This window comes from Nyctibius grandis, chromosome 17 (assembly GCF_013368605.1).
Source record: "Nyctibius grandis isolate bNycGra1 chromosome 17, bNycGra1.pri, whole genome shotgun sequence".
In the NCBI taxonomy this organism is placed as follows: Eukaryota; Metazoa; Chordata; class Aves; order Nyctibiiformes; family Nyctibiidae; genus Nyctibius; species Nyctibius grandis.
The window spans coordinates 10,923,248-10,945,091 of record NC_090674.1 but is presented as its reverse complement, the minus strand read 5'-3'; the positions used below and the strand labels follow the sequence as shown (position 1 = coordinate 10,945,091).

Here is a 21,844-nt window from a genome sequence, read left to right as displayed (position 1 = left end):
ATCCCAGATGGCTGATGAAGAGGAGATGCTCCACAGCGAGTCAAACCAGAGGTTTAATCTCTGCTCTTTATTGGGTTCCTGTGACAAGGCCAGTGCTGAAGATCCTGACCTTCGGCCTCGCTGAGCAGCCCGTGGTTGAGAGAATTCCTGCCCTTTTCTGCTCATTTTTGGATGAAGTCGAGTGCTCTCCCCTGGCTTCCCCTGTCCTGCAGTCGAGGTGCTCTGGAAATTCCCAGGGCTCCCAGTAAAGCTGCAGCGTGTCCCCTCCCCTTCCCCCTCCTCACAGCTGACTGTTTAACGCTGAAGGGCCCCATTCAATAAAGAACTGAAGCCTAATTTAATTTTTATTGAATCTGGCTGAAAGCATGTGCTCCTCACCGAGCCTGGAAAGCCTCCTCTTGAAAGGATCGCATAGTTGTGGTACCTGGTTCTGATAACAGGGCTTTTGATTTGTTTCTAGTGCCGAAGCCACTTACGTTGAAGGGGAGGGCATCCCGAAGCCCTTTAGATACCATCTACTCGCCTCGCTGCGAGCAGGGCTTTCATTCACGCTCTCCTCAGTCCTCCCCTCCTGCAGCAAGTGGATGTGCTAAACGATGCTGCCGAGATCCCGCTGACTGGTGGCCGTTGAGACCTGGAGGCTGGTGTGTTGTTTCCTCGGTGCTTGTTGGCCAAGACCTTGATTTCCAAGGCTTGTTGGCCAAGACCTTGTTCCTCTTCTGGGTTGGTGTTTCCAAACCGCTCGTGCTCCAGCTGGGTGCTAGCAGGTGACAGCGAAGCTGGACAACCCCAGGGATGCCGTGATGCTCAGGGATGTGGTACTGCTCTTGCCATGGAGCCCAGTTGTGGGCCCCGCACTTCAAGAGAGATGTTGAGGTGTTGGAGCAAATGCAGAGGAGGGCGACCAAGCTGGTGAAGGGTCTGACCTACGAGGAGCGGCTGAGGGAGCTGGGGGTGTTTAGCCTGGAGAAGAGGAGGCTCAGAGGTGACCTTAGTGCAGTCTACAACTACCTGAAGGGAGGTTGTAGCGGGTGGGAGTCGGCCTCTTCTCCCAGGCAACCAGCAACAGGACAAGAGGACACAGCCTCAGGCTTGGCCAGGGGAGGGTCAGGTTGGACATGAGGAAGCATTTCTTCTCAGCAAGGGTCATTAGCCATTGGAAGGGGCTGCCCAGGGAGGTGGTGGAGTCCCCATCTCTGGAGGGGTTTAAGAAAAGCCTGGCCATGGCCCTTAGTGCCCTGGTCTAGTTGCCATGGTGGTGTCAGGGCAATGGTTGGACTCAATGAGCCCAGAGGGCTCTTTCAACCTGACTGATTCTGTGATTCTGTAATTCGTTCCTAATTGGAACTAGATGATCTTTAAGGTCCCTTCCAACCCAACCCATTCTATGATTCTATAATTACGTGTTCGATTAAAAAAGCCACCCCAACGTTGGTGTTAATTCATCAACTATTTATCAGCACCTCAGCGCCCTTCTGAAGGCCAGGAGAAGACCAGGAAGCCTGAACCTCCTTTGTGCGCTCTAGTATTGCTTTATTTTTCTGCTTGCTGGCAGTATTACAGCCGCATTTATCTTGGTGTCAGGACAGATGATGTGAAATATCCGTGTGCGTGAAGCAGCGCGAGGTTTTTGAGTACCGAGACATAACTCAGTGAAATTGCTTCAGATTGCGTATCAGTCAGGGTGGCACCAGCTCTCTGTGGTGTTTTGGGGTTTTTTTTAAGCGATATATTCAGTTTCTGTATCAATGTGGAGTTCATTTCATAGGGAAGAACCTGCAGGATGATGTGACCGCGCCATGGGTGGGTGCCACCATCCAGGGATGCTTTTTTAACGTGTCCTCAAGCAAACAGTGAGTTAGAAAGTGCCTGTGCTCCCTCCCCATGCATCAGCCTTTGTCTGCCAGGTATCTGGACTTCTCCCTCCTCCTCCTCCTTGCTCTTTCATCTCCCAGGAGTATGAAGTGGAGGAAGCAGCCGTGGAGGCCCTTTCATGGCTGAGTTAATTGGAGCTCGGCGCTTTCCCAGACCACAGCGCTGGGTGCGGTGAGGCCTCTCGCTATCCCATGGTGTCTTAAACAACCCCCCGCCACTCACGGCTTCCATTTAACCTGGGGTCACTTCTTCGGGGCGGGGGCGGAGAGCAGCATTTCATGTGTCTTCCTCGGCGTGCCCGTGCTTGCCTCTCTATATTTGGTTGCAGCGAACGTGCGTTTTCCTGCAGAGAGACCAGACTGTTGAGTAGAAAGAAGTCTTGAGGTGCTCGCCCTGAACACGGCAGCCTCTTTGAGATCAGGCTGTGCCAGAGGCTTGGTCGGGCTTTTTTTTCTACTACATTCCAGATTTGCATTTGTTTTCTTGCTGCCTGCCACATCTGCACCCCTTTTTTTTAAGAGTGAGGTTTCTCTAGCGTGGTTCGTACCCTTGGAACCACGTTGGTGCTGTAGGTGAACTCGTGTGACAGCTGTGCTTCGGGAGACGAGTAATTAGAGGGGATTTAGAGCTGAGCCAGAACAACATTTTCCTGGCAGAAATTTGGCTCGGCGAAGCTTTATCTCGTGAGTGACTTGGAGCCAAGGTGAGGAAGCTCCACCTGATGCGAGCGTGGAGGAGCGGAGGTGCCCGAGGTCCGGCCGCTTGGGCCTTGTCTTTCAGCTTGGAGCACGCAGACCCGATCAACCAGCCCCTGCGGGGCGAGAAAAGTTACTGGTGTTCTCGAGACGGCCACGCTTTAGTTCTTCCTTATTATAACCCTGGTTGGCTGTCGTTGTCCCCAGCCTCGGTCTGCACGTCGGTAGGTAACGACCTCACCAAGCTGGTCTTTCCTTGTTCTCAGGTGGAGCTCCCTTGGCTTTTTTCTTTGCTGTAGCCAGTTTCTTATCAGGCTGGGAGCAGAGAGACGGGCTGGGGATGGGCTCTGCGGCTCCTTCCCCTTTTTGTACCGCATCTGTTTGCCACGGGGCATTTTTGCACCTGGAGGAGAAGCAGGGGAAGATGGAGAGCGAGCGTGGGTGGGAATGTGTGCGCCTTCATCCTTTGAGGGCGAAAGTGCCTCGCGTTCCTCGCCAGCTAACAGGGCAACTTCGCCCCAGAGCATGGAAAGAGCAGGAAAACCCGCGTGGTGTCGGGGATTTTGTGTCTTTTGGAAGCTTGCTGGTGTGCCATGGCGTTCGTGCTGATAGCAGGGGCTCAAAGCGTGCCTCGGGTCCCCTCAAAAAAGTCCACGGCACAACTGGGCCCCGCACTTCAAGAGAGATGTTGAGGTGTTGGAGCGAGTCCAGAGGAGGGCGACCAAGCTGGTGAAGGGTCTGGAGGGTCGGTGCTCCCTGAGGGGGGAGCCTGGGCTTGGAGGTCCCCACCGGGCCTGTCGCAGCCGTTTTCTGTTTGCTATGATACTGATTGTGTCCTTATGTCCACCTCTGTCCCGCAGGATGGACAGAATGACGGAAGATGCTCTGCGCCTGAACCTCTTGAAGCGGAGCTTGGACCAAGCGGACGATCGGGATGATGTCCTGGCGAAGAGGTTGAAAATGGAAGGACACGAGGCGATGGAGCGCCTGAAGATGCTGGCGCTGCTGAAGAGGAAAGACCTCTCGGGCCTTGAGGTGCCCCACGAGCTCCCGGTGAAGCAGGACGGCGTGAAGGTCTATGAAGAAAAGCTGAATGGGAGCCTGAGGCCCCATGGGGATGGCAGGACTGCAGGGAGGCCAGGGAAGGAAAACATTAACGACGAGCCGGTGGATATGAGCGCGAGGAGAAGGTAGGTGCCGAACAACCAGAGTCTGTAGCTTGCCTGTTATTAATCCGGGGCTCTGCCAGATGTGAGAACCAAAGTCAGAAATTAAATTGACATTTTGTGGCCCTGGGGGGCTGGGGGAGCCTTCTCGGAGTCTTCCCTTTGGCTGAACAGCGAGGAGCGGAGCCTGCTCTCAGTTGAGGTTTTCTGGAAGGCATTCAGCACTATTCTTTCATTGTTTTTGCTCCTGCTGCCCTTCTTATTCCACCCCAAAACCAGATGGATTTTGTTTCCTCCTCCATCCATACGTTTAGTATCATAAGCTGCGGCCGTCGGGGGGCTGGCAGAGCAGACCCTGCCGCTGCGTGGAGGGAGGAGGGCTTCCCCTCCGGCCAGTTTTTATTAGCACCTACAGAGGTGGCAGCAGAAGTCCTCTGGAGGCCAGATCTGATGCATAGTCGCTCTCAAACCTGACCCTGGCCAGGCTGGTGTCTCTGCGAGGAAGAAGTAAATGGTTTTTTTCCTGCTGAGCCTGAGGCTGCTCGTGAGAACCAGTTGCTTGAGCGATGGGGTGCTGGTGAGCTTGTGTTTTCCAGGAGAAGCTTTGGTGTTCCTCGCCCTCTCCGTACGTGCAGCGCACACACGCCTGATTTTTATCGTCAGTGAACTCCGGCAACTCAATTTCCGCAGCCAACACCTGCAGCAGGTTTCCGTGCAGGGGAGTTGGAGCGAGAGGGTTGCACGCGAGAGCCCGTCCCATGTGCTGCGCAGCACCGGCGCATCCCGCCTCTGTTCTTCTTTCAGCTTTCTTGGGAGGGAGAAGGAAACAAATGTTAATGATTTTGATTTTTTGGCTTGATTTGGATATTGAGCCAGTGCGGGCTCGGCTGACAGGCTGAGGAGCAGAACGCTCCTGTTTTAAGTAGGTGCAAAGTGGGGTCCTCGGGACAGGAAGGATGTGGAACGAGTCCAGAGGAGGCCATGGAGATGTTCTGAGGGCTGGAGCATCTCTCTGCTACGAGGACAGGCTGAGGGAGTTGGGGTTGTTCAGGCCGGAGAAAAGAACGCTCCAGGGAGACCTTGTGGCACCTTCCAGTACTTATAAGAAAGATGGGACAGACTTTTTAGTAGGGCCTGTAGTGACAGGACAAGGGGTGATGGTTTTAAACTAAAAGAGGGGAGATTCAGACTAGACATAAAGAAGAAATTCTTTACACTGAGGGTGGTGAGATGCTGGCCCAGGTTGCCCAGAGAGGTGGGAGATGCCCCATCCCTGGCGACATTCAAGGCCAGGTTGGACGAGGCTCTGAGCAACATGATCTAGTTGAAGGTGTCCCTGCTCATGGCAGGGGGTTGGACTAGATGGCCTTTAAAGGCCCCTTCCAATCCAAACCCTTCTGTGGTTCTGTGTTTTCTTGGTGCCTCAGATGAACGACCGCACCTTGCTCAGGAGCCAGGTACCCGCAGTTGAAGCGTGGTTGAAGGAGGCGGTGGTGATTCCTGTGTGAAGCTGCAGCCTGCGGTGACAGGAGCTGCATTCCTGGGCCAGGAGGTAGATGTTGGTGTCCCTGTGGATGTACAGGACATTTGGCTGCTCCAGCAGGACAGTCTGAGGGCTGAGCCCTCTTTGTGACGGGCTGCGTGTTCCCGGCGTTCTCTGTCCTCGCTCTCCCTGTTCATCGAGGAACTGGGATCGTGATTTAGCAAAACCGGGATCGTTTGTCTTCGTTGATGCGTTGTATCAGGGTCTTGTTGTGTTGGTGGTGGCTTTTGGGGGTGCTGCCTGCGCTTCTGGGAAGGAGAAAACCTCCTGGATTGTTCTTTAATGACAATATATGTGGCTTAGGTCTGCCCGGTCACCTCTGCCACCGGTTCAGCCTCCCGTGACACCTGAAGAACTGCACGTGGTGAGGTGGGGACGTGCGTGTGTCCCACAGGGTTTTATCTGCGCTCGTGGGAGCATCCGGGTATGAGCAACACCCTTTGTAGGTGCTCGGGCTTTACTTGTGTCCTGCTCCGATGGCATCGTCGGGGTGTTGCACCTCTGGGACGTGCAATTCTCCCTAAAATCCCCCGAGGCAGCACGGGGGATGCTCAGCCACTTGGTACAGAAGGTTTAAACTCTTGAGGTGTTAAATGCTGTAGGAATAACCGTGACTCTGGGTCAGTTACTGTGCAGGTTGTCTTCCCCCCCAAAGAGCCAGCTATGAGTTTTGAGATAGAGTGTGAAAAATGTCTCAAGCAAGAGAAGTAAGGCTGGGGGTGTTTAATTTTCCTAACCAGCCGATAAGGCGTTGCTAAACTGGAGTTTGCTTGGGAATGTGCTCCACCTCCTCTCACCTCTGCCTGCCTCCTGCGCCGTCAGCCCAGCTCTTCTTCCAGTAGTTCTGTTGTAATTACGCTCTTGCCTTGGCAAAAGTAAATAAAACAACCCTGACATCTCCAGCAATTCTTTGCAGATGGCCCTGTTTTCCTGTCTGGCTTTGACGCTGGTTTTGCTTTTTTCCCCCTCGACGGAATGTAAATAAAACAGCCCGGAGGTATCTGGATGCTCATACAAAATCCTCACCAGCAGCCTAACGACAGCTCGCGTTTAGGGAAATCCTGAACCAAAATCTGATGCTTTGTTACTCCAAGATGTGGCCCAAGATGCACGAGGAGCAAGAAAACCTGTTGTGCTCAATGCTTGGTTGCCTTCGGTCTCTCTGGTCCGAGAGTTTGGGGTGCTGTTACTCGAAGCAAGCGCATCCAGAGGCTTGCAGCAAAATAAGGGATGTGGTTTTGGTGCCTGTGGGCTCCGTGCCAGCAGCCCTGGTGCTGATGGGGGACGGGACCCTCCGCCGAAGCGGAGTGCGTTTTGGTTTTGACGCGCAATCCTGTGCGTACTGGAGAGCCTCCTACCCAAACGCTTGGTCACCGTGGTGTTTGGGGACATTTGAAACTCTGTTTGGGGAATGGAGGCTGTGAGGTGACCCGGGATACCTGCAAGGACGCGCGTATTCCCAAGCGGTGTCACAGAATCCCAGAATCACTGAGGTTGGAAGAGCCCTCTGGGCTCATCGAGTCCAACCATTGCCCTGACACCACCATGGCAACTAGACCAGGGCACTAAGGGCCATGTCCAGGCTTTTCTTAAACCCCTCCAGAGATGGTGACTCCACCACCTCCCTGGGCAGCCCCTTCCAATGGCTAATGACCCTCGCTGAGAAGAAATGCTTCCTGATGTCCAACCTGACCCTCCCCTGGTGAAGCTTGAGGCTGTGTCCTCTTGTCCTGTCGCTGGTTGCCTGGGAGAAGAGGCCGACTCCCACCCCGCTCCACCCTCCCTTCAGGTAGTTGTAGACTGCACTAAAGTCACCTCTGAGCCTCCTCTTCTCCAGGCTAAACCCCCCCAGCTCTCTCAGCCGTTCCTCGCAGGTCAGACCCTCCAGACCCTTCCCCAGCTTGGTCGCCCTCCTCTGGACTCGCTCCAACACCTCAACATCTTTCTTGAAGTGCGGTCGTGTATAGACGTGCCCTAACCGGCAGTTCGGAGGTGGGCACCTTGGGTAGCTCGCAGCAGGAGGGCGATGGGCTGCTCAAGGACTGTTGAAGGCTCATCCAAAAGCAACTCTTGCTCTTGGGCAGCTCCTCGGATGCAGGTTGGTATGCCTGGACGGGCTCGGGCTGACTTGATCTTGATGGGGTGCTCTGGACCTTCTCTGCCGACCACTGCAGTCCTAACTGGAAACCCTCCTGCCACTGGTGACCTGGGGAACCTCCTTGTCTGCTCTGGAGAGGGAGCAGCAGCTGGAAAACCCTTGGTTTGGGTCCTGCATGCAGCATCCCTGGGGTGCTACAAGATCTGCAAGAACAGGACATCTATTGATCAGCAGATACCCCGTTCATGTGATGCCTTTCATGTGTGATGGCCCACAAAGAGGTTATTGAGGGCTCTGAAGTAACGCACCCACAAACACCGCGCAGAGTCGTGTCCCGGTGCCTTTGGGCTCAGCCAAGAGCTTTCACGGCTTCGCTTGCTTCATTTTTGTCGTCCTTTGGAGCCACGCTGCTGGGGGCATTTCTCCAGCTGAAGGGTGACCTGCAGACTCTGTGATCAGTGGACGTGCAACGGCTGGAGAAGGGGGCAGCTACGCAGCAAGTGACACCACCACGAGCAGTACAGTGCTTGGGTGCTGCTGGATTACAGCACTGATTTCATTTTTTTTTAAATATATTTTTTTTTCCCCCCAGTGACAGGCTGTTGTCGTTGCTGCTCCTTTTGTTGACGGATTTCTAGGTTCAGTTGGATCTTTTGACTCTACGCAGGGTATTTATTCAGATTTTCCTTCATGGAGTGGCCTTTTAAAATAGATTTGTATTGAGTGAGCCTTGGAGTATTTGCATTTCTGTTAGCTGGGGGATGTAGCCCGTTCTCACCTCCAGCATCGTGCCGATCTGAGTGAGTATGAACACCACCAGGCCCGAGTGTCTGTCCCTGTTCCCTCTCACCTCAGCACCTGGCGACGGTTGTGTCTCCCTGTTTAATTACTGTATGGCTCGTTATTAACACCCGACTGCTCCTCTTGCAGATGGGCTTTGCGTCACGTGTTTGCTTAAACCCACCACCTTTCACCCTGGTGAAGAAAACGTTTTTGAACGAGTCTTTGCCCTCCTGCAAGCGGAGGATGTTTCTGTCCTAAAGCCGGTGGTCTGCTCCCATTCTGTCCCGGTCCACTCCCATTCCTGGGCTCTGCAGTGCCGAGCTCCAGTTCACACCCGTGGTGGAGCAGGGGGTTGTCCCACTCCCAGATTTGCTGCTGATTTCTCCGTGTTGTGTCTCAGTCTCTTTTCTTTTTTCTCCCTTCTCTTACGCAGTGACCAGGACAGGGGACGATTAACCCCTTCGCCAGATATAATTGTCCTCTCTGATAATGAGGCATCCAGTCCCCGTTCCAGCTCTCGGATGGAGGAAAGACTTAAGGCAGCAAATCTTGAAATGTTTAAGGTAAGGAGAGACATTCTGCTGCAGGGGGGTTCTGCTTTGCTGAAGGATTTGGGAGCTGAGGGGGTTTCTGAGAAATGCTGGGGGTAACGATCCAGCTCTCTCCTCCTTGGTTGTCCGTGGTACAAATTCTTGCTTGTCTTAAAGTTTCCTCATGCTCTCGTGCCACCCAGGCACAGGCAGCAGGTTTCAGCCGTTTGAGTTTTGACTGATTTTTCTGCCTCTTGGTAGGGTAAAAGCATAGAGGAGCGACAGCAGCTGATCAAGCAGCTTCGGGATGAGCTACGGCTGGAGGAGGCCAGGCTTGTGTTGCTGAAGAAACTGAGGCAAAGTCAGCTGCAAAAGGAGAACGTGGTACAGAAGGTGAAGCTCTGAGCAGCATCATTTGGGGCTGGGTGGGAGAAGGGGAAGGTGCTTGGCCTCACAGAAGCGTGTTGGTGGGCAAACACAGAGACATGCTCTGCTCTTGGACCTTCCTTTGCTCCACGTTTGTTCTCCTGTGTGGTATTTCTTACCAAAGTGTGTCTGTAGCAAGTCCACAGCCCATCCTACCCTGCCTGCTGCCCTGAGGGCCAGCTGAGAGATAAATCTGTGCAGCTCTGAAGGATTAGGATTTGATGTAGCATCGATGAGGCCTGGTCCGTGTCGGGTCTGTCGATGGATTTCCTTTCCAAGCACCGTGCGCTGATGCCAGTTCTCATTTTCTCCTAATCCAGACCCCAGTTGTCCAGAATGCAGCGTCTATTGTCCAGCCATCTCCTGCTCACGTGGGACAGCAGGGACTGTCCAAGCTTCCCTCCAGGCCTGGAGCTCAGGGGGTTGAGCCTCAGAACTTAAGGACATTACAGGTGAGCCTTCCTGACACCCCTTTTCTCTGCAAGAGGCTGTAATTTCACTTGGTGCACACACAACGCTGCACGTTTGTCTCTGCCCAACTGAGATGCTTTTTTCCAAGAGGCAGATAAATGCTGGCAGTTCTGGTGTCCCACAGTTGGTCTGGGAAGTTCTCTCTGTAGGCAAGGTCATGTCTGAAGCTGCTCAGCAGAGACTGAGCCGTTCCCATAACACTTCATGCCTGTCCCAGCCCTTGGCCCCTCGCATGGCACACGTGGGGATGCTCTGCTGCGTCTGAAGGGGCAGATTTTTCAGCAGGGAAGTCTGGAGGTTGGTCCAGGCGACGACGTGGGTTGTGTGAGGTGGAAGGAGCTGAGTTTAGACGTGGTGGCCCTGAAGAACGTTCTGCTGCTTGGTAATGCAAGTTGCGGGGCTGCAGGGAGAAAACTGCTCGTTCGCAGGAATGGGTCAGCAGAGCTGCTTTTTGAAACGGTGCAGAATGGTCAGAGGAAGAGGGGGAAGAAAAATGCAAACAAAGCAGGGACTGGAAATGTTTACCTTCTTTGGGAAGGCGCTATAGGCAGAGGCACAGCCACCTTCCTGCCCGTGCGCTGGGAGAGTGCTGGTCCTGGATGACACAATTGTTTAATGTTGCACGGGTAAACAAGAAGCCAAGGGTATGAGCTCACTGGAAGCAGGGCACTCGGCGTGTGCCCGTGGAGCAGGGTGCTGATGGGCGATGGGGGTGTCTTTCCTGGGGCTTGGGCTGGCTCTGCTGCAGGGCTCGGGGTCCCCTGGCACCCTGGGGCACACTCTAACCCCTCCCCAAGTGCTCCTCTTCCCCGAACTCTGTAGCATCAGGAAATGGACTCCATCCTTGCAGCAGGAGGCTGTCGGTTATGTGTTTCTTTGATAATATATTGGAATATACAAAGTCCCAGCAACGTGGTCGTGAACCCAGGTGCTGGGAAGATGGTACATGGGAGGAGGATGGAGGTGATCCTCCAGCCTGTCTGCCTGGAGCTTTCTCTCCTGCTTTTGCCAAAAGACTTTTCATTTCAATCTTGCTGATCATTTACTCCCTCCGTTAACCATCTTCTTTGTTTGTGGCATTTGTTTTCTTTGCTATGGCAACGATTCGGGGTCAAGTCTATTGTGGCTTCGCAGTGGGATCGGGCTGGTAAAGGAAACGGGCTGGAGGAGAAGAGGAAGCGCATTGTTTGCGCAGTCTTTGTGAAGCTTTTCTTACGTGTGACAGCGAAGAACCTCGTCTAGAACAAGTCATACAAAAAAGAAAGGGGGAGGGGGGGGGAAAGGTTGTCAAACAGGAGATGTTTAATGTTTTAAGATCATCTCTGATAAAAAAAATTGAGCCCTTCTACCTGTCACCCCCCCTCGGAGCCGTTCTGGCGGCGCTCAGAGACGAGCGCTCGGAGGAGCCCGGGCAGGTCAAGCCCTGGCTCAGCCTGGGCTCAGGTCTTCCCAGTCCCGGCGTCGTGTTTCTGGCTGCCCGGGACGGAGGTTTGTAACACGCCTCTGCATTCCTGCGCCGAAGGCAAACACCCACCTCCCTGGTTCTGAGGACTCTCAGAAGTGTTTCACTTTGAACTCGGGCACCGGTGTGAATTCTGGTTTTAATAGCTCTATGCAGCTGGCAAACAGCCTCCTCCTTTCTTTTTAATTCTCTCTTTTCCCCTTGCACGTTTCCATATCGATCAAATTGTCTTTAATGCAAAGATACACCACGAATGTGCTGCTTGAAAATTACCTTCCAGCACATCCCAGCCTGGATCCTGGAGGTCTGTCCTCCTCCCGGTGAGCTGGCTGGCTCCTGGGAAGCGGTTGCTCCGTGGGATTACAGCCCCTTTTCTTGACTCAGGTGCAATTCCAGCCTCTCTGCAGAAAATATGTTGACTTGAATCATCCTCCCTCCAGGCAAAATGGCCGGGATTATTTAAAATAAAAGGCAATTAGAGGAAAAGTTCAGTTCTTTGAGCAGTATCTCCACAGAGAAGTGGGGATGCTTCGCTGTTGCAGAGCCTGATCAGGGCACTAAAAATTCTGGTTTCCTCAAGTCCTTTTTTTTTTTTGTATTATTTATTTCTTGTTTCCTCTCTCGACAGGGTCACAGTGTCATTAGGTCTGCCACAAATACGACTCTGCCCCATATGCTTATGTCGCAGCGCGTGATTGCTCCGAACCCTGCCCAGTTGCAAGGGCAGCGCGTTCCTCCCAAGCCTGGCCTCATCCGCACTACAACGCCAAGCATGAATCCAGCCATCAACTACCAGCCGGTGGGTCACTGCGGTGTCGCTGGGTGTTGGGCATAGTTGCCTGGTGGGGTTAGGAAGAAGGGAAAACAGGAGGTGCCTTAACGAGTCCAGGTCTGGGCCCCGCACTTCAAGAAAGATGTTGAGGTGTTGGAGCGAGTCCGGAGGAGGGCGACCAAGCTGGGGAAGGGTCTGGAGGGTCTGACCTGCGAGGAGCGGCTGAGGGAGCTGCGGGTGTTTAGCCTGGAGAAGAGGAGGCTCAGAGGTGACCTTAGTGCAGTCTACAACTACCTGAAGGGAGGTTGGAGCGGGGTGGGAGTCGGCTTCTTCTCCCAGGCAACCAGCGACAGGACAAGAGGACACAGCCTCAAGCTTGGCCAGGGGAGGGTCAGGTTGGACATGAGGAAGCATTTCTTCTCAGCAAGGGTCATTAGCCATTGGAAGGGGCTGCCCAGGGAGGTGGTGGAGTCACCATCTCTGGAGAGGTTTGAGAAAAGCCTGGCCATGGCCCTTAGTGCCCTGGTCTAGTTGCCATGGTGGTGTCAGGGCCATGGTTGGACTCGATGAGCCCAGAGGGCTCTTCCAACCTCAGTGATTCTGTAATTCCTTCCTAACTGGAACTAGATGATCTTTAAGGTCCCTTCCAACCCAACCCATTCTATGATTCTATAATTACGTGTTCGATTAAAAAAACCACCCCAACGCTGGTGTTAATTCATCAACTATTTACTGGAATTGGCATGAGTTGTCCCTCATCAGCTCTGCCATTAATTTTCCCGGACCTACGTTCGAACAGCTGGTTTGGGATGAGCTGGGTTCTCTGCCTTTCCTTCCCCACCAGCGGAGTGTTAGCAGCCTTAAAAAAGAAAACTGGGGCAAAAAGATGGATCTTCTGTGGTTGTTCTCAATCGACACGGCCGTGTCCCCTGAGCTTTGGTAGCTGACCCCGTTTGAATAACTGAGGGGGTTTGTTACGGTTGGGATTTGCATGTGTGGAAGTTTTCCTACCCTGGGAAGCGGGGAGGCCGGGTGAAAGGTGGCAGCAGCCCTGCCTGGGCTTCCGTAGGTCGCAGGCTGATGGCTTCTTATCACAAAAGGCTGCACAAGCTGCATCCCCAGGTCAGCAGAAGCCTTTGTGCTTTGCTGCTGTCACGTGCCGGAGGGGACCGTGCATCCAAACGAAGGGAGGACGCAGAAGCAAAAGCTGCTGGCAATGGAAGAGGAGGGAGCTGGCACACTCGGAGCACCTGCGTGGGAGGGGACGGGCACCATCTGGCAGCGGGGACGCTGCCTGGGCGCCTGCCAGCTCAGCCGAGCGAGAGGTGGAGGAGCAGAACTCGGTGCCGGCGCGTGAATCACGGCGCTGCCTACGCGCGGCGAGGCCGACGCCGGGTCCCGGGCCCTGTGCCCGCCTCCCCTCGCCTGCAGAAGCCCCCGCGCTGCTCCACACCCCAGGACTCCTCGTGCGGATCGTGGAGGCTCCTCAGGGACGTTGTAGGGACCAGGACGAGCTCCCTGCTCCCAAGTCCCAGCACAGCTCCCGTGTCCCCAGGTCCATTTGCAGACAGGGAGGGTTGTGAGAAGGCGATCGGGCTCATCCAGGTTACTTCAGGGGCTGAGCTGTGCTCAGGGACTGTATTAATTTTCTATATTAATCCTCGTCTCCTCTTCCTCTCCAGCAATCAAGTTCTTCTGTTCCTTGCCAGCGTACGTCGTCTTCAGCCATCTATATGAACCTTGCCTCTCACATCCAGCCTGGCACTGTCAACAGGGTGTCGTCTCCGCTCCCCAGCCCCAGTGCTCTGAACGACGCCGCCAACTCCCAGGCGGCCGCCAAGCTTGCCCTCCGCAAGCAGCTGGAAAAGACGCTGCTGGAGATCCCACCCCCGAAGCCGCCCGCTCCCCTGCTGCATTTCTTACCCAGCGCAGCCAACAGCGAGTTCATCTACATGGTGGGGCTGGAGGAGGTGGTGCAGAGCGTTATCGACAGCCAAGGTGAGCTGGGGGGGCTGCAGCTTTCCTCCACCGCCGCGCTGACAGTGCTCCCACGTGCTGTTTTTCTTTGTGAAACACCAAAATCTGTGGCTTGTGAGGCCGTGAGGGAAGGGTTTCTGGTCTTACCCAGCCCTGGACTCTGCTCCTTGCTGCAGAGGGGAGGGCAGAGCCTGGACCCCCCCAGGCACTTGGGGAGCTGCGTGCCAACCCCGCGGGCACGGAGCTGGTCTGGCAAGGCTGGTGGCCTTGATGTGTGGAGCCTGCAGCCAGCCCTGGAGCAGCGGTGTCTGTGCCCTGGGGCTCGTCGGGCTGTGCCCACTTGGGGAGGGGTCTCCCAGGCCCTTCCCTTGCCCTGATTGAATGGTTGGGAGGTGAGATCCAAAATCCTCGGAGCTGTGACTGTCCGGGGGGTCCCATCCCTGTGGGATTACGGAGGTTTTAGCTCCCACCTCACCCTTCCCTCTGGGTTGTCACCTCTGAGCTGGCCGGGATGGAGCCTGGGCTCTTCCAGCTTGGCGTGGCATAACCACCAAGACCCCCAGACTTTGAGTCTTGTAGAGCTGGCCCCAGCGCCATCGGGTTGTTCTGTCCCATGGGGCAGGATTTCCCCCGTGTCTCTCCCAGGCTGCTGCGATCTTGCACAGAGCAGGGTTGGACTTTGATGCAACATTGTCCTGAAAATCCATTTATTTGCTGTGAATTTCCCTCGTGCTTGGAGGGAGCCCCTTGCCATCGTGCCTGGGGTGGAGGAGGCAGTGTGAGAGCAGGGTCTGTGCCCTTTTTCCCACCTAACTCCTGTTTTTGGTGACTCCCAGGGAAGAGCTGCACATCCCTCCTGCGCGTGGAGCCCTTTGTCTGCGCCCAGTGCCGCACCGACTTCACCCCGCACTGGAAGCAGGAGAAGAACGGGAAGATCCTGTGCGAGCAGTGCATGACTTCCAACCAGAAGAAGGCGCTGAAGGCCGAGCACACCAACCGGCTGAAGAACGCCTTCGTGAAAGCTTTGCAGCAGGAGCAGGCAAGTACCCGGCCCCTCGAGCTGTGCTGGTGGGGCACGTTTGCACCGGGACCCCCCGCTCCCCTTCACACCTTTCCAGCTGCAGCGGCTGTTTGGTGAGTCCCTGTGCGGGAGCTTGAGGAGTTCGGCTTCTCCGTGGGGGTGCCAAGCTCAGCACGTGGAGCTTCTAACAGCGACAGGCTGAGTGTCCTCTCCTGCGCGTTGTTTTCCCCCTGGATTTGTAGCTCCAGGCCGGGGACAGCTGCTTTCCCTCCCCTGATTTTCCTGGAACTTGCAGGAAGTCACTTAACCGCTTGCTGCCTGCTGGCTTCTCTGTGGAAGGGGGGAAATTGGCTAAATTCCCACGATAAATCGGTGTTGGAGAACTTGTTTAGAGGCCCTGGGGTAAAACAAACCAGAATCATCAGTTGTGAACTGTAAAAAAAAAAATAAAGCCTAAATACCAAGTGGAATCTGGCTGCTGACAAACGGGATGTGCCTGTTTGGGAGCAAGAAGAGTCTTTGGGCTGTTCGTACCAGGAAAGGTGTTCAGGTTGGCTGAGGCTCCTGTAACACCTCGGGAAAGCAGCTGAGTTTTGAGGGGTTTTCACGTAAAGCAGTGATTTATGTTTAAGACAAGACTGGACGTGGCCCTTAGTGCCATGGTCTAGTTGCCATAGTGGTGTCAGGGCAATGGTTGGACTCGATGAGCCCAGAGGGCTCTTCCAACCTCATTGATTGATTGATTGATGGACTGATTGATTGCGGAGCGTGGGGAGAGGGACCTGCTTGCCCCACTACTGCCACGGCCGGTGTAGCCGTGAGCCCCGGGGTCAGCTCGGAGCCGTTGGGTGTCGTCGGGGTGGCGCGGTCTGATGGACTGGCACATGCCCCTGAGGGTCCTTCTGGTTCTTGCGCCCAGGAGATCGAGCAGCGGCTCCAGCAGCAGGCAGCCTTGTCCCCCACCGCAGCTCCCGCCGTCTCCAGCGTCAGCAAACAGGAGAACATCATGCGGCACCACACGCTCCGGCAGGTGAGCGACGCTCCTCCTGCCCCAGCTCCTTCTGCCCCGGCTCCTTCTGCCCCGGCGTCCCCCCTCGCCTCGGGTCCACACTCCTGGCTTGGAGCGGGGTGGGCACGAGGAGGGAGGTCGAGCGTCCCGCTGCCGGCTCTCTGACAGCAACCTTGGGGCCTGGCTGCCCTTTTTCCTGGGTTGCTTTTATTTAACCCGAGTCCCCCGCACCCCATTTCCCTGCGCCAGCACAGAGCTGCTGCTGGTCTCTCCTGGATCCCTCCCGAGTCGATCCCGTGCTGTCCAGCGGGGGAGCCTGCAGCACGGCCCCGCACTCCGCTGCCTGATCACTTTTTCCACGTGTTTTCCGCGCCAAAACCCACGACTGGTTCTTCACCCTCCGTCCGCGGCTCCGTCGGCGACTGCCTCCAGCCTGCCGGCTCCTCCCGGCACCTTCCTACCACCTTTCTTCTCCTCTTCCTCAGGCTCCGCAGCCCCAGAGCTCCTTGCAGCGCGGCATCCCCACCTCCGCCCGCTCCATGCTCTCCAACTTTGCGCAGGCGCCCCAGCTCTCGGTGGCAGGGGGGCTCCTCGGCATGCCAGGTAACAGCCCCCGTCCGCGCTGCGGCGGGGAGGGACGGGGCGAGACGGGGGGTCCGTCCGTGCCTGGGTTGATTTTTGGGCGAGACAAAGGGTCAGTCTGTGCCTGGGTTGATTTTTGGGGAGGGGGACATACGGCCACCAGCACAGGGGGGATCACGGTGCTTCCCTTCCCCCTGCCCCAGAGACCCTCCATGGATTTTGGAGGGTGGGTTTGGGTTAAATGAATGCTTCCTGGGTAAAACCCAGGGTAAAACTCCTGGCTTGCTGGGCTCAGGTCACAAACTGGGGTCATAAAAGGGGGTCACAAACTGGGGTCACAAAATAGGGTCACAAAAATGGGGTGACAAAACATCCCCCCCCCACCTTCTTCCCCCTGCCAGACCTCCGTGGATTTTGGAGGGTGGGTTTGGGTTAAATTAATGCTGCCTGGGTAAAAGCCTGGGAGCATCCTGGCTTGCTGGGCTCAGGTCACAAACTGGGGTCACAAAATGGGGTCACAAAACATCCCCCCCCCACCTGCTGTCCTCTCCCCTCTCCAGGTGTGAACATCGCTTACCTGAACGCGGGGATCGGAGGCCACAAAGCGTCGAGCCTGGCGGACCGGCAGCGGGAATACCTGTTGGATATGATCCCCCCCCGCTCCATATCGCAGTCCATCAGCGGACAGAAATAACGCCGAGTGACCGTCCCCCCCTCCCCTTCCCTCCCTGCCTCCGTCGCATGCAGTGCCTGTACCGGTGCCTACCGTACACGGGGGAAAAAAAAAAAAAGACAAAAAAAAAAGAAAGAAACAAAAAAATGAAAAAAAAAAAAACCAAGAACACGAATCAAACAAACAAAACCCATTTCCAACCTTCAGTCCTTTTTTTCCACACCGTAACTTCGTGGGTTTTCGATAGCAGCGAGAGGCCGCGTCCTCTGCCCGAGGTCAGAACAATGTCTGCTTGAAATCAGCACTCGACGTGTGTTAAAGCTTGTTTGATGCTATTTTTTGTAATGACAAAGCATAGAATTTTTAATTGTGTTGTGGTTTTTTGGTTTTTTTTTTTTTTTTTTTTTTCCTTTTTCCTTTTTTTTTTGCTCCCCTCCTTCGCTATATGGACGGTTCAGCCTTTTTTTTCCCCCCTTTCCAGAGACGTTCTACGGGCGCCCGCTCCACGCTCAGTGACCGGTATATTTTTTTTAAGGGCAGCCTGTGCTGACTCACGGGGCACCAGGGGCAGAGAGATGCCGCCGCGCTGCCGCCGTGCCCTTGGCTCTGAAGAAGCCCGGAGACGCCGATCCCGGTCCCTCGGCTCCCATTTCTCCCCGGAGGAAGGGAGCCCGGTGTGACGAGGAGCCCGGTGCCCGTTGGCACGGGTGTGCGGGCACCGGCGGGGTCCATGGACGGTGCTGGCGGCCCCCGAGGAGCCCGGCGGGGCGCAGAGGGGTGTCGATGCCGCCCGGTGAGCCCCCGGCGCGGCGGGCGGGCGGCCGCGGTGGCGACGGTGCTTCTCTAGAGCAGACTGCGACCGACCGGTGGCCTCGGGCGCGGTGAGTCCCCCGCTCCGCTCCCCTCCGCGCTCCTGCATGCTCCGGACCTGCGCTCGCTCCTCGGCACCGGACAGCGGGGACGCCGCCGCCGCGGTCCCCACGTGGTCCCCGGGCTCCGGATGGCGCCGAGCGAACCCAAAGCAAGAAATAAGTCGTCGGAGAAACGCTCTATTTGCACTTAACCTTCACACTAACGGCCCCCCCCTCCTCTTCCTCCTCTTCCTCCTCCGCAGACAGCCCCCCTGGCCAGCCCAAATCGCGCCCCGGCTGCCCCAGAGACCCCGCCGGGACCCCCCGGCACCCAAACCCCGGCGGCCCCGCGGGGGTTTGCTGCCCCCGGGGTTTCCTGAGAGTTTTTCTGGTTGTTTCTAACACTTTTTTTTAATTAATTTCCTTTTATTTTTAATTCCCGCCCCCCCCCCCCCCCCGACGTTAAACTTTTTCTCGTGCAATGTTGAAGCGCCAGCTCACCCTCGATGGGTGGGGGGGCCCTGAGCCCCCTCCCCAGGCGCCTTCTCTCCCGAAATGCCACCCCCACCCTGCCAGTATCCCCCCCAATTCAATGAGCACTTAACCCCCCCGGGGCTCTGGGCGCCCCGACCCCCCGGGGGCCCTCCCCAGGCAAAAGGATTTTGGGTTATTTTTTTTAATTTGGGGGTTTTTTGGAAGCTGGTGAAGCGTTGTGCCCTCCCTATGTCCATTTATCAATATTTTTGTGGATTTTTTTTTAAATTTTTAATCTTCTTTAGCTGGCTCCCCCCCTTCATGCCCCCCACGCCGGGACGCTGAGATCCTTTTCAAATCTGTTATTGCCCCGCTTGGACAAATAATGTCTTTTTTTTTTGGATAAAACTGAGGTTTTTGATGATTTGGGGGAGGGTTTATTGTTTTTTATCGGCTTATCCTTCACCCTCCCAGTGCCCCCCCCGTCCCGTCCCTCGCTCAAGTGCCATTCTCCCCCATCAGGTGTTACCGAGAGGTACGAGGTGACCTGGGCGCGTGGGTTGAGATTAAATTGTAAAAACTTTAACAAAAAAAAATAACAAAAATGAAAAAAAAATTAAAAAAACAAGTGCAATACTTAGGGCCGAGTCTCTCCCCCCGGGGGGGGGTTGGACGGAGGGAACCGATGGAGAACAAGGTGCCGAATTCATGGTGCTATAAGTGAAATCCGCCCCCGGGGACGGGGGGGACCCTTTTTGCCACCCCCCCTGCTTCGAGGGGGGGGTTCGGTGGGGCTGCGGTGGGCGCCTCGGCCCCGGGGTCTGCAGGCAGCTCCCCCCCCCCCCCCACCCCAAAACGGACCCCCCCCCAGCGGTGCCCGGGGGCTGGCGGGGGGAGCGGGGCCGTCCCCGGGGCTTCGGCCATGACCTGCGCAGGTTTAACAGTTTTTTTATTATTATTAATATTATTTTTTGGCTTGAGCCCCCCCCAGCCCCCAGGGATGTGATGGAAAATCATCCTTTTTTTTTTTCTTCCCCCCCCCCCAATACAGAACTAAGGATTTCCTCCCCGCTTTTCTTTGCGTTTCCTTTACAGCTCGGGCTGGAGCCGCTTGTGAAAATGCTTTTCTTGGGATTTCTTGGGTTGTTTTGGGTTTTTTTTTTTGGTTCTTCCAAAGGCAGAACCCCCCCCACCCCGCTTCCTAACCCCCCTCCCCGTGCCCCCACCCTTCATTAGCTTACGCTATTGCTGCCGAAATGTTATAACAAGGACTCATCCGTGTATATAAGCTATTTCTTGACACATTAAAAAACAAAAAAAAGAAAAAAAAAAGAAAAAAAGGATATAAAAAAATACAAAATTAAAAAAAAAAGAATTGTACATTGTGTAGAAAAAAAAAAAAATGGAAAAAAAAAAAACAAACCCCGGCCCCGGAGAGCGCCGGGGCCTCGCCGGGGGGGTTGTGGATTCGTCACGTCCTCGTCCTGTGACCTCGTGTGTATGACATGAAACGTGCAAAAGTTGGGGGGGTCCCGGCAGCTCGGCTTTGGGGTGGGGTGGGGGGAACGGTGCTGGGGAGGGAAGGGGGGGCCAGGGGCCTGGTGGCCTCCCCGGCCCCGGCCATGCACTGGTGGCGGCGGCCACCTCCCGATCTTGTGCCTTTCACACACACGCGAACTCGGACCCCCCCGCGGCACCAGCGGCCCCGGAGGCGGGGGGGGGGTGTCCCGTTTTGGGGGGGTGGGTGGGGTGGGGAGGGGGGGAATGCGCTGAGCACGGGGAGGGGAGCGGGGCCGGGGGTGGGGGGACGAGTATTATAAACTGTAACTGTATTTGCACTGTTTTTATTATTGCATTGGCATATATACAATATACATCTATACCAACCTGCCGTCTGCCGCGCCTTCCTCTGCACCCCCCCCCCCCCCAAAAAAAAACACCCCGGCGGGATCCCGGCCCCGTTCACAGGGTTTTAGGCCCAAATTTGAGGGGTTTAGGCCCAAATTTGCAGGGTTTTAGGCCCAAATTTGAGGGTTTTAGGCCCAAATTTGCAGGGTTTTAGGCCCAAATTTGAGGGTTTTAGGCCTGGAATTGGAGGATTTTGGTCAAAATTTACAGGATTTTTAACCCAAATTTACAAGATTTTAGCCAAAATTTGCCAGATTTTAGGCCAAATTTGCAGGATTTGGCCCCAAATCGGAGGATTTTTGTCTAAATTCACAGGATTTTAGCCCAAATTTGCAAGACAAGCTCAAATTTGCAGGATTCTAGGCCAAATTTGCATGATTTTTGGCCTGAAATTGCAGGAGTTTGGCCTGAAATTGCAGGATTTTGGTCCCAATTTACAGGATTTTAGCCCAAATTTGAAAGATTTTAGCCCAAAGTTGCACAAATTTAACCCAAATTTGTGGGATTTTAGGCCTCAGTTGGGGGATTTTGGTCAATCTATGGACTTTCAGCCCCAAGTTGCAAGATTTTAGGCCCAATTTGTGGGATTTCGATCCCAATTTGCACGAATTTAACCCAAATCTGTGGGATTTTAGGCCTCAGGAGTGAGATTTTGGTCCTGTGTGGGATTTGCAGCCTCAGTTGTGGGATTTTGGTCCCAATCGATGGGATTTCAGCCCCGAGTTGCAGTATTTTAGGCCCAATTTGCAGGATTTTGGCCCCCATTTGCAGGACTTTGGCCCGAATTTGGAGGATTTGAGGCACAATTTCTGGGATTTCAGGCTAAATTTCTGGGATTTGCAGGGTTTTGGTAACAGTTTGCAGTATTTTGGCCCAAATTTGGAGGATTTGAGGCGCAAATTCTGGGATTTCAGGCTGAATTTGTGGGATTTGCAGGGTTTTGGTACCAATTTGCAGGATTTCAGTACCAATTTGCAGGATTTTTGTCCCTAATTGGCAGGATTTCAGGCCCGATTTGTGGGAATTATGCCAAATTTGTGGGATTTTGGGCCAAATTTGCAGGATTTCAGTCCCCATTCGCAGGGAAACAGCACAAAAGCAGCTTTAGGGGAGGAGAGGGTGAGCGCAGGGCTGGGATGGGGGCACAGGGGGTGTCCTCATTTCTGGATAACATCAGCTTTGGGCTCCTCCTGCAGCTCCCCATCTCCCTGCCTGGGTGCTCGGTGCCAGGATCAGCCCTGAGCAGTGCTTGGGCAGCCCCCCCCGAGCGAGGCGGGGGGCAGCTCGGGACCCCAACCCCATCCCTGGGTTGTACCCCACCATTGCCAGTGGGGACCGGCCATCTCCGTCCCCGCCAGCTCCCATCACTCCCTGTCCTTTGGGGTACCCCCACCCCAGTACCCAAATTGCTGCCCACCCCACTGCTGCCTCCTGCACCCCCAAACCTCCCCCCTCCACCCTTCTGCTGGGGCTTTTTGGGGATTGGGGGGGAACAAGCATCACCCCCACCCTGAGCCTGGGAACTGAC

General features: G+C 55.1%; 1 protein-coding gene across 2 annotated transcripts in view; it reads left to right on the top strand.

Annotated features, from left to right (window-relative positions):
* Positions 1-20,132, top strand: part of GATAD2B (GATA zinc finger domain containing 2B) — a 40,502-nt gene extending 20,370 nt beyond the window's left edge. Inside the window, exons 2-12 of one of the 2 annotated variants that reach the window (XR_011049419.1) lie at positions 3,431-3,760; positions 8,594-8,723; positions 8,952-9,083; positions 9,437-9,568; positions 11,678-11,848; positions 13,504-13,819; positions 14,635-14,837; positions 15,739-15,849; positions 16,314-16,431; positions 16,971-17,358; positions 17,565-20,132. Coding sequence is in view for 1 of the 2 variants with exons in the window: in XM_068415027.1 (XP_068271128.1) it covers positions 3,432-3,760; positions 8,594-8,723; positions 8,952-9,083; positions 9,437-9,568; positions 11,678-11,848; positions 13,504-13,819; positions 14,635-14,837; positions 15,739-15,849; positions 16,314-16,431; positions 16,971-17,104 (1,776 nt within the window). In the remaining variant the exon portion in view is untranslated. Of the gene's footprint in view, positions 1-3,430; positions 3,761-8,593; positions 8,724-8,951; positions 9,084-9,436; positions 9,569-11,677; positions 11,849-13,503; positions 13,820-14,634; positions 14,838-15,738; positions 15,850-16,313; positions 16,432-16,970 lie in introns of both variants that reach the window. The other variant, XM_068415027.1, reaches the window with a different exon arrangement.
* Positions 20,133-21,844: the final 1,712 nt, after the last annotated feature.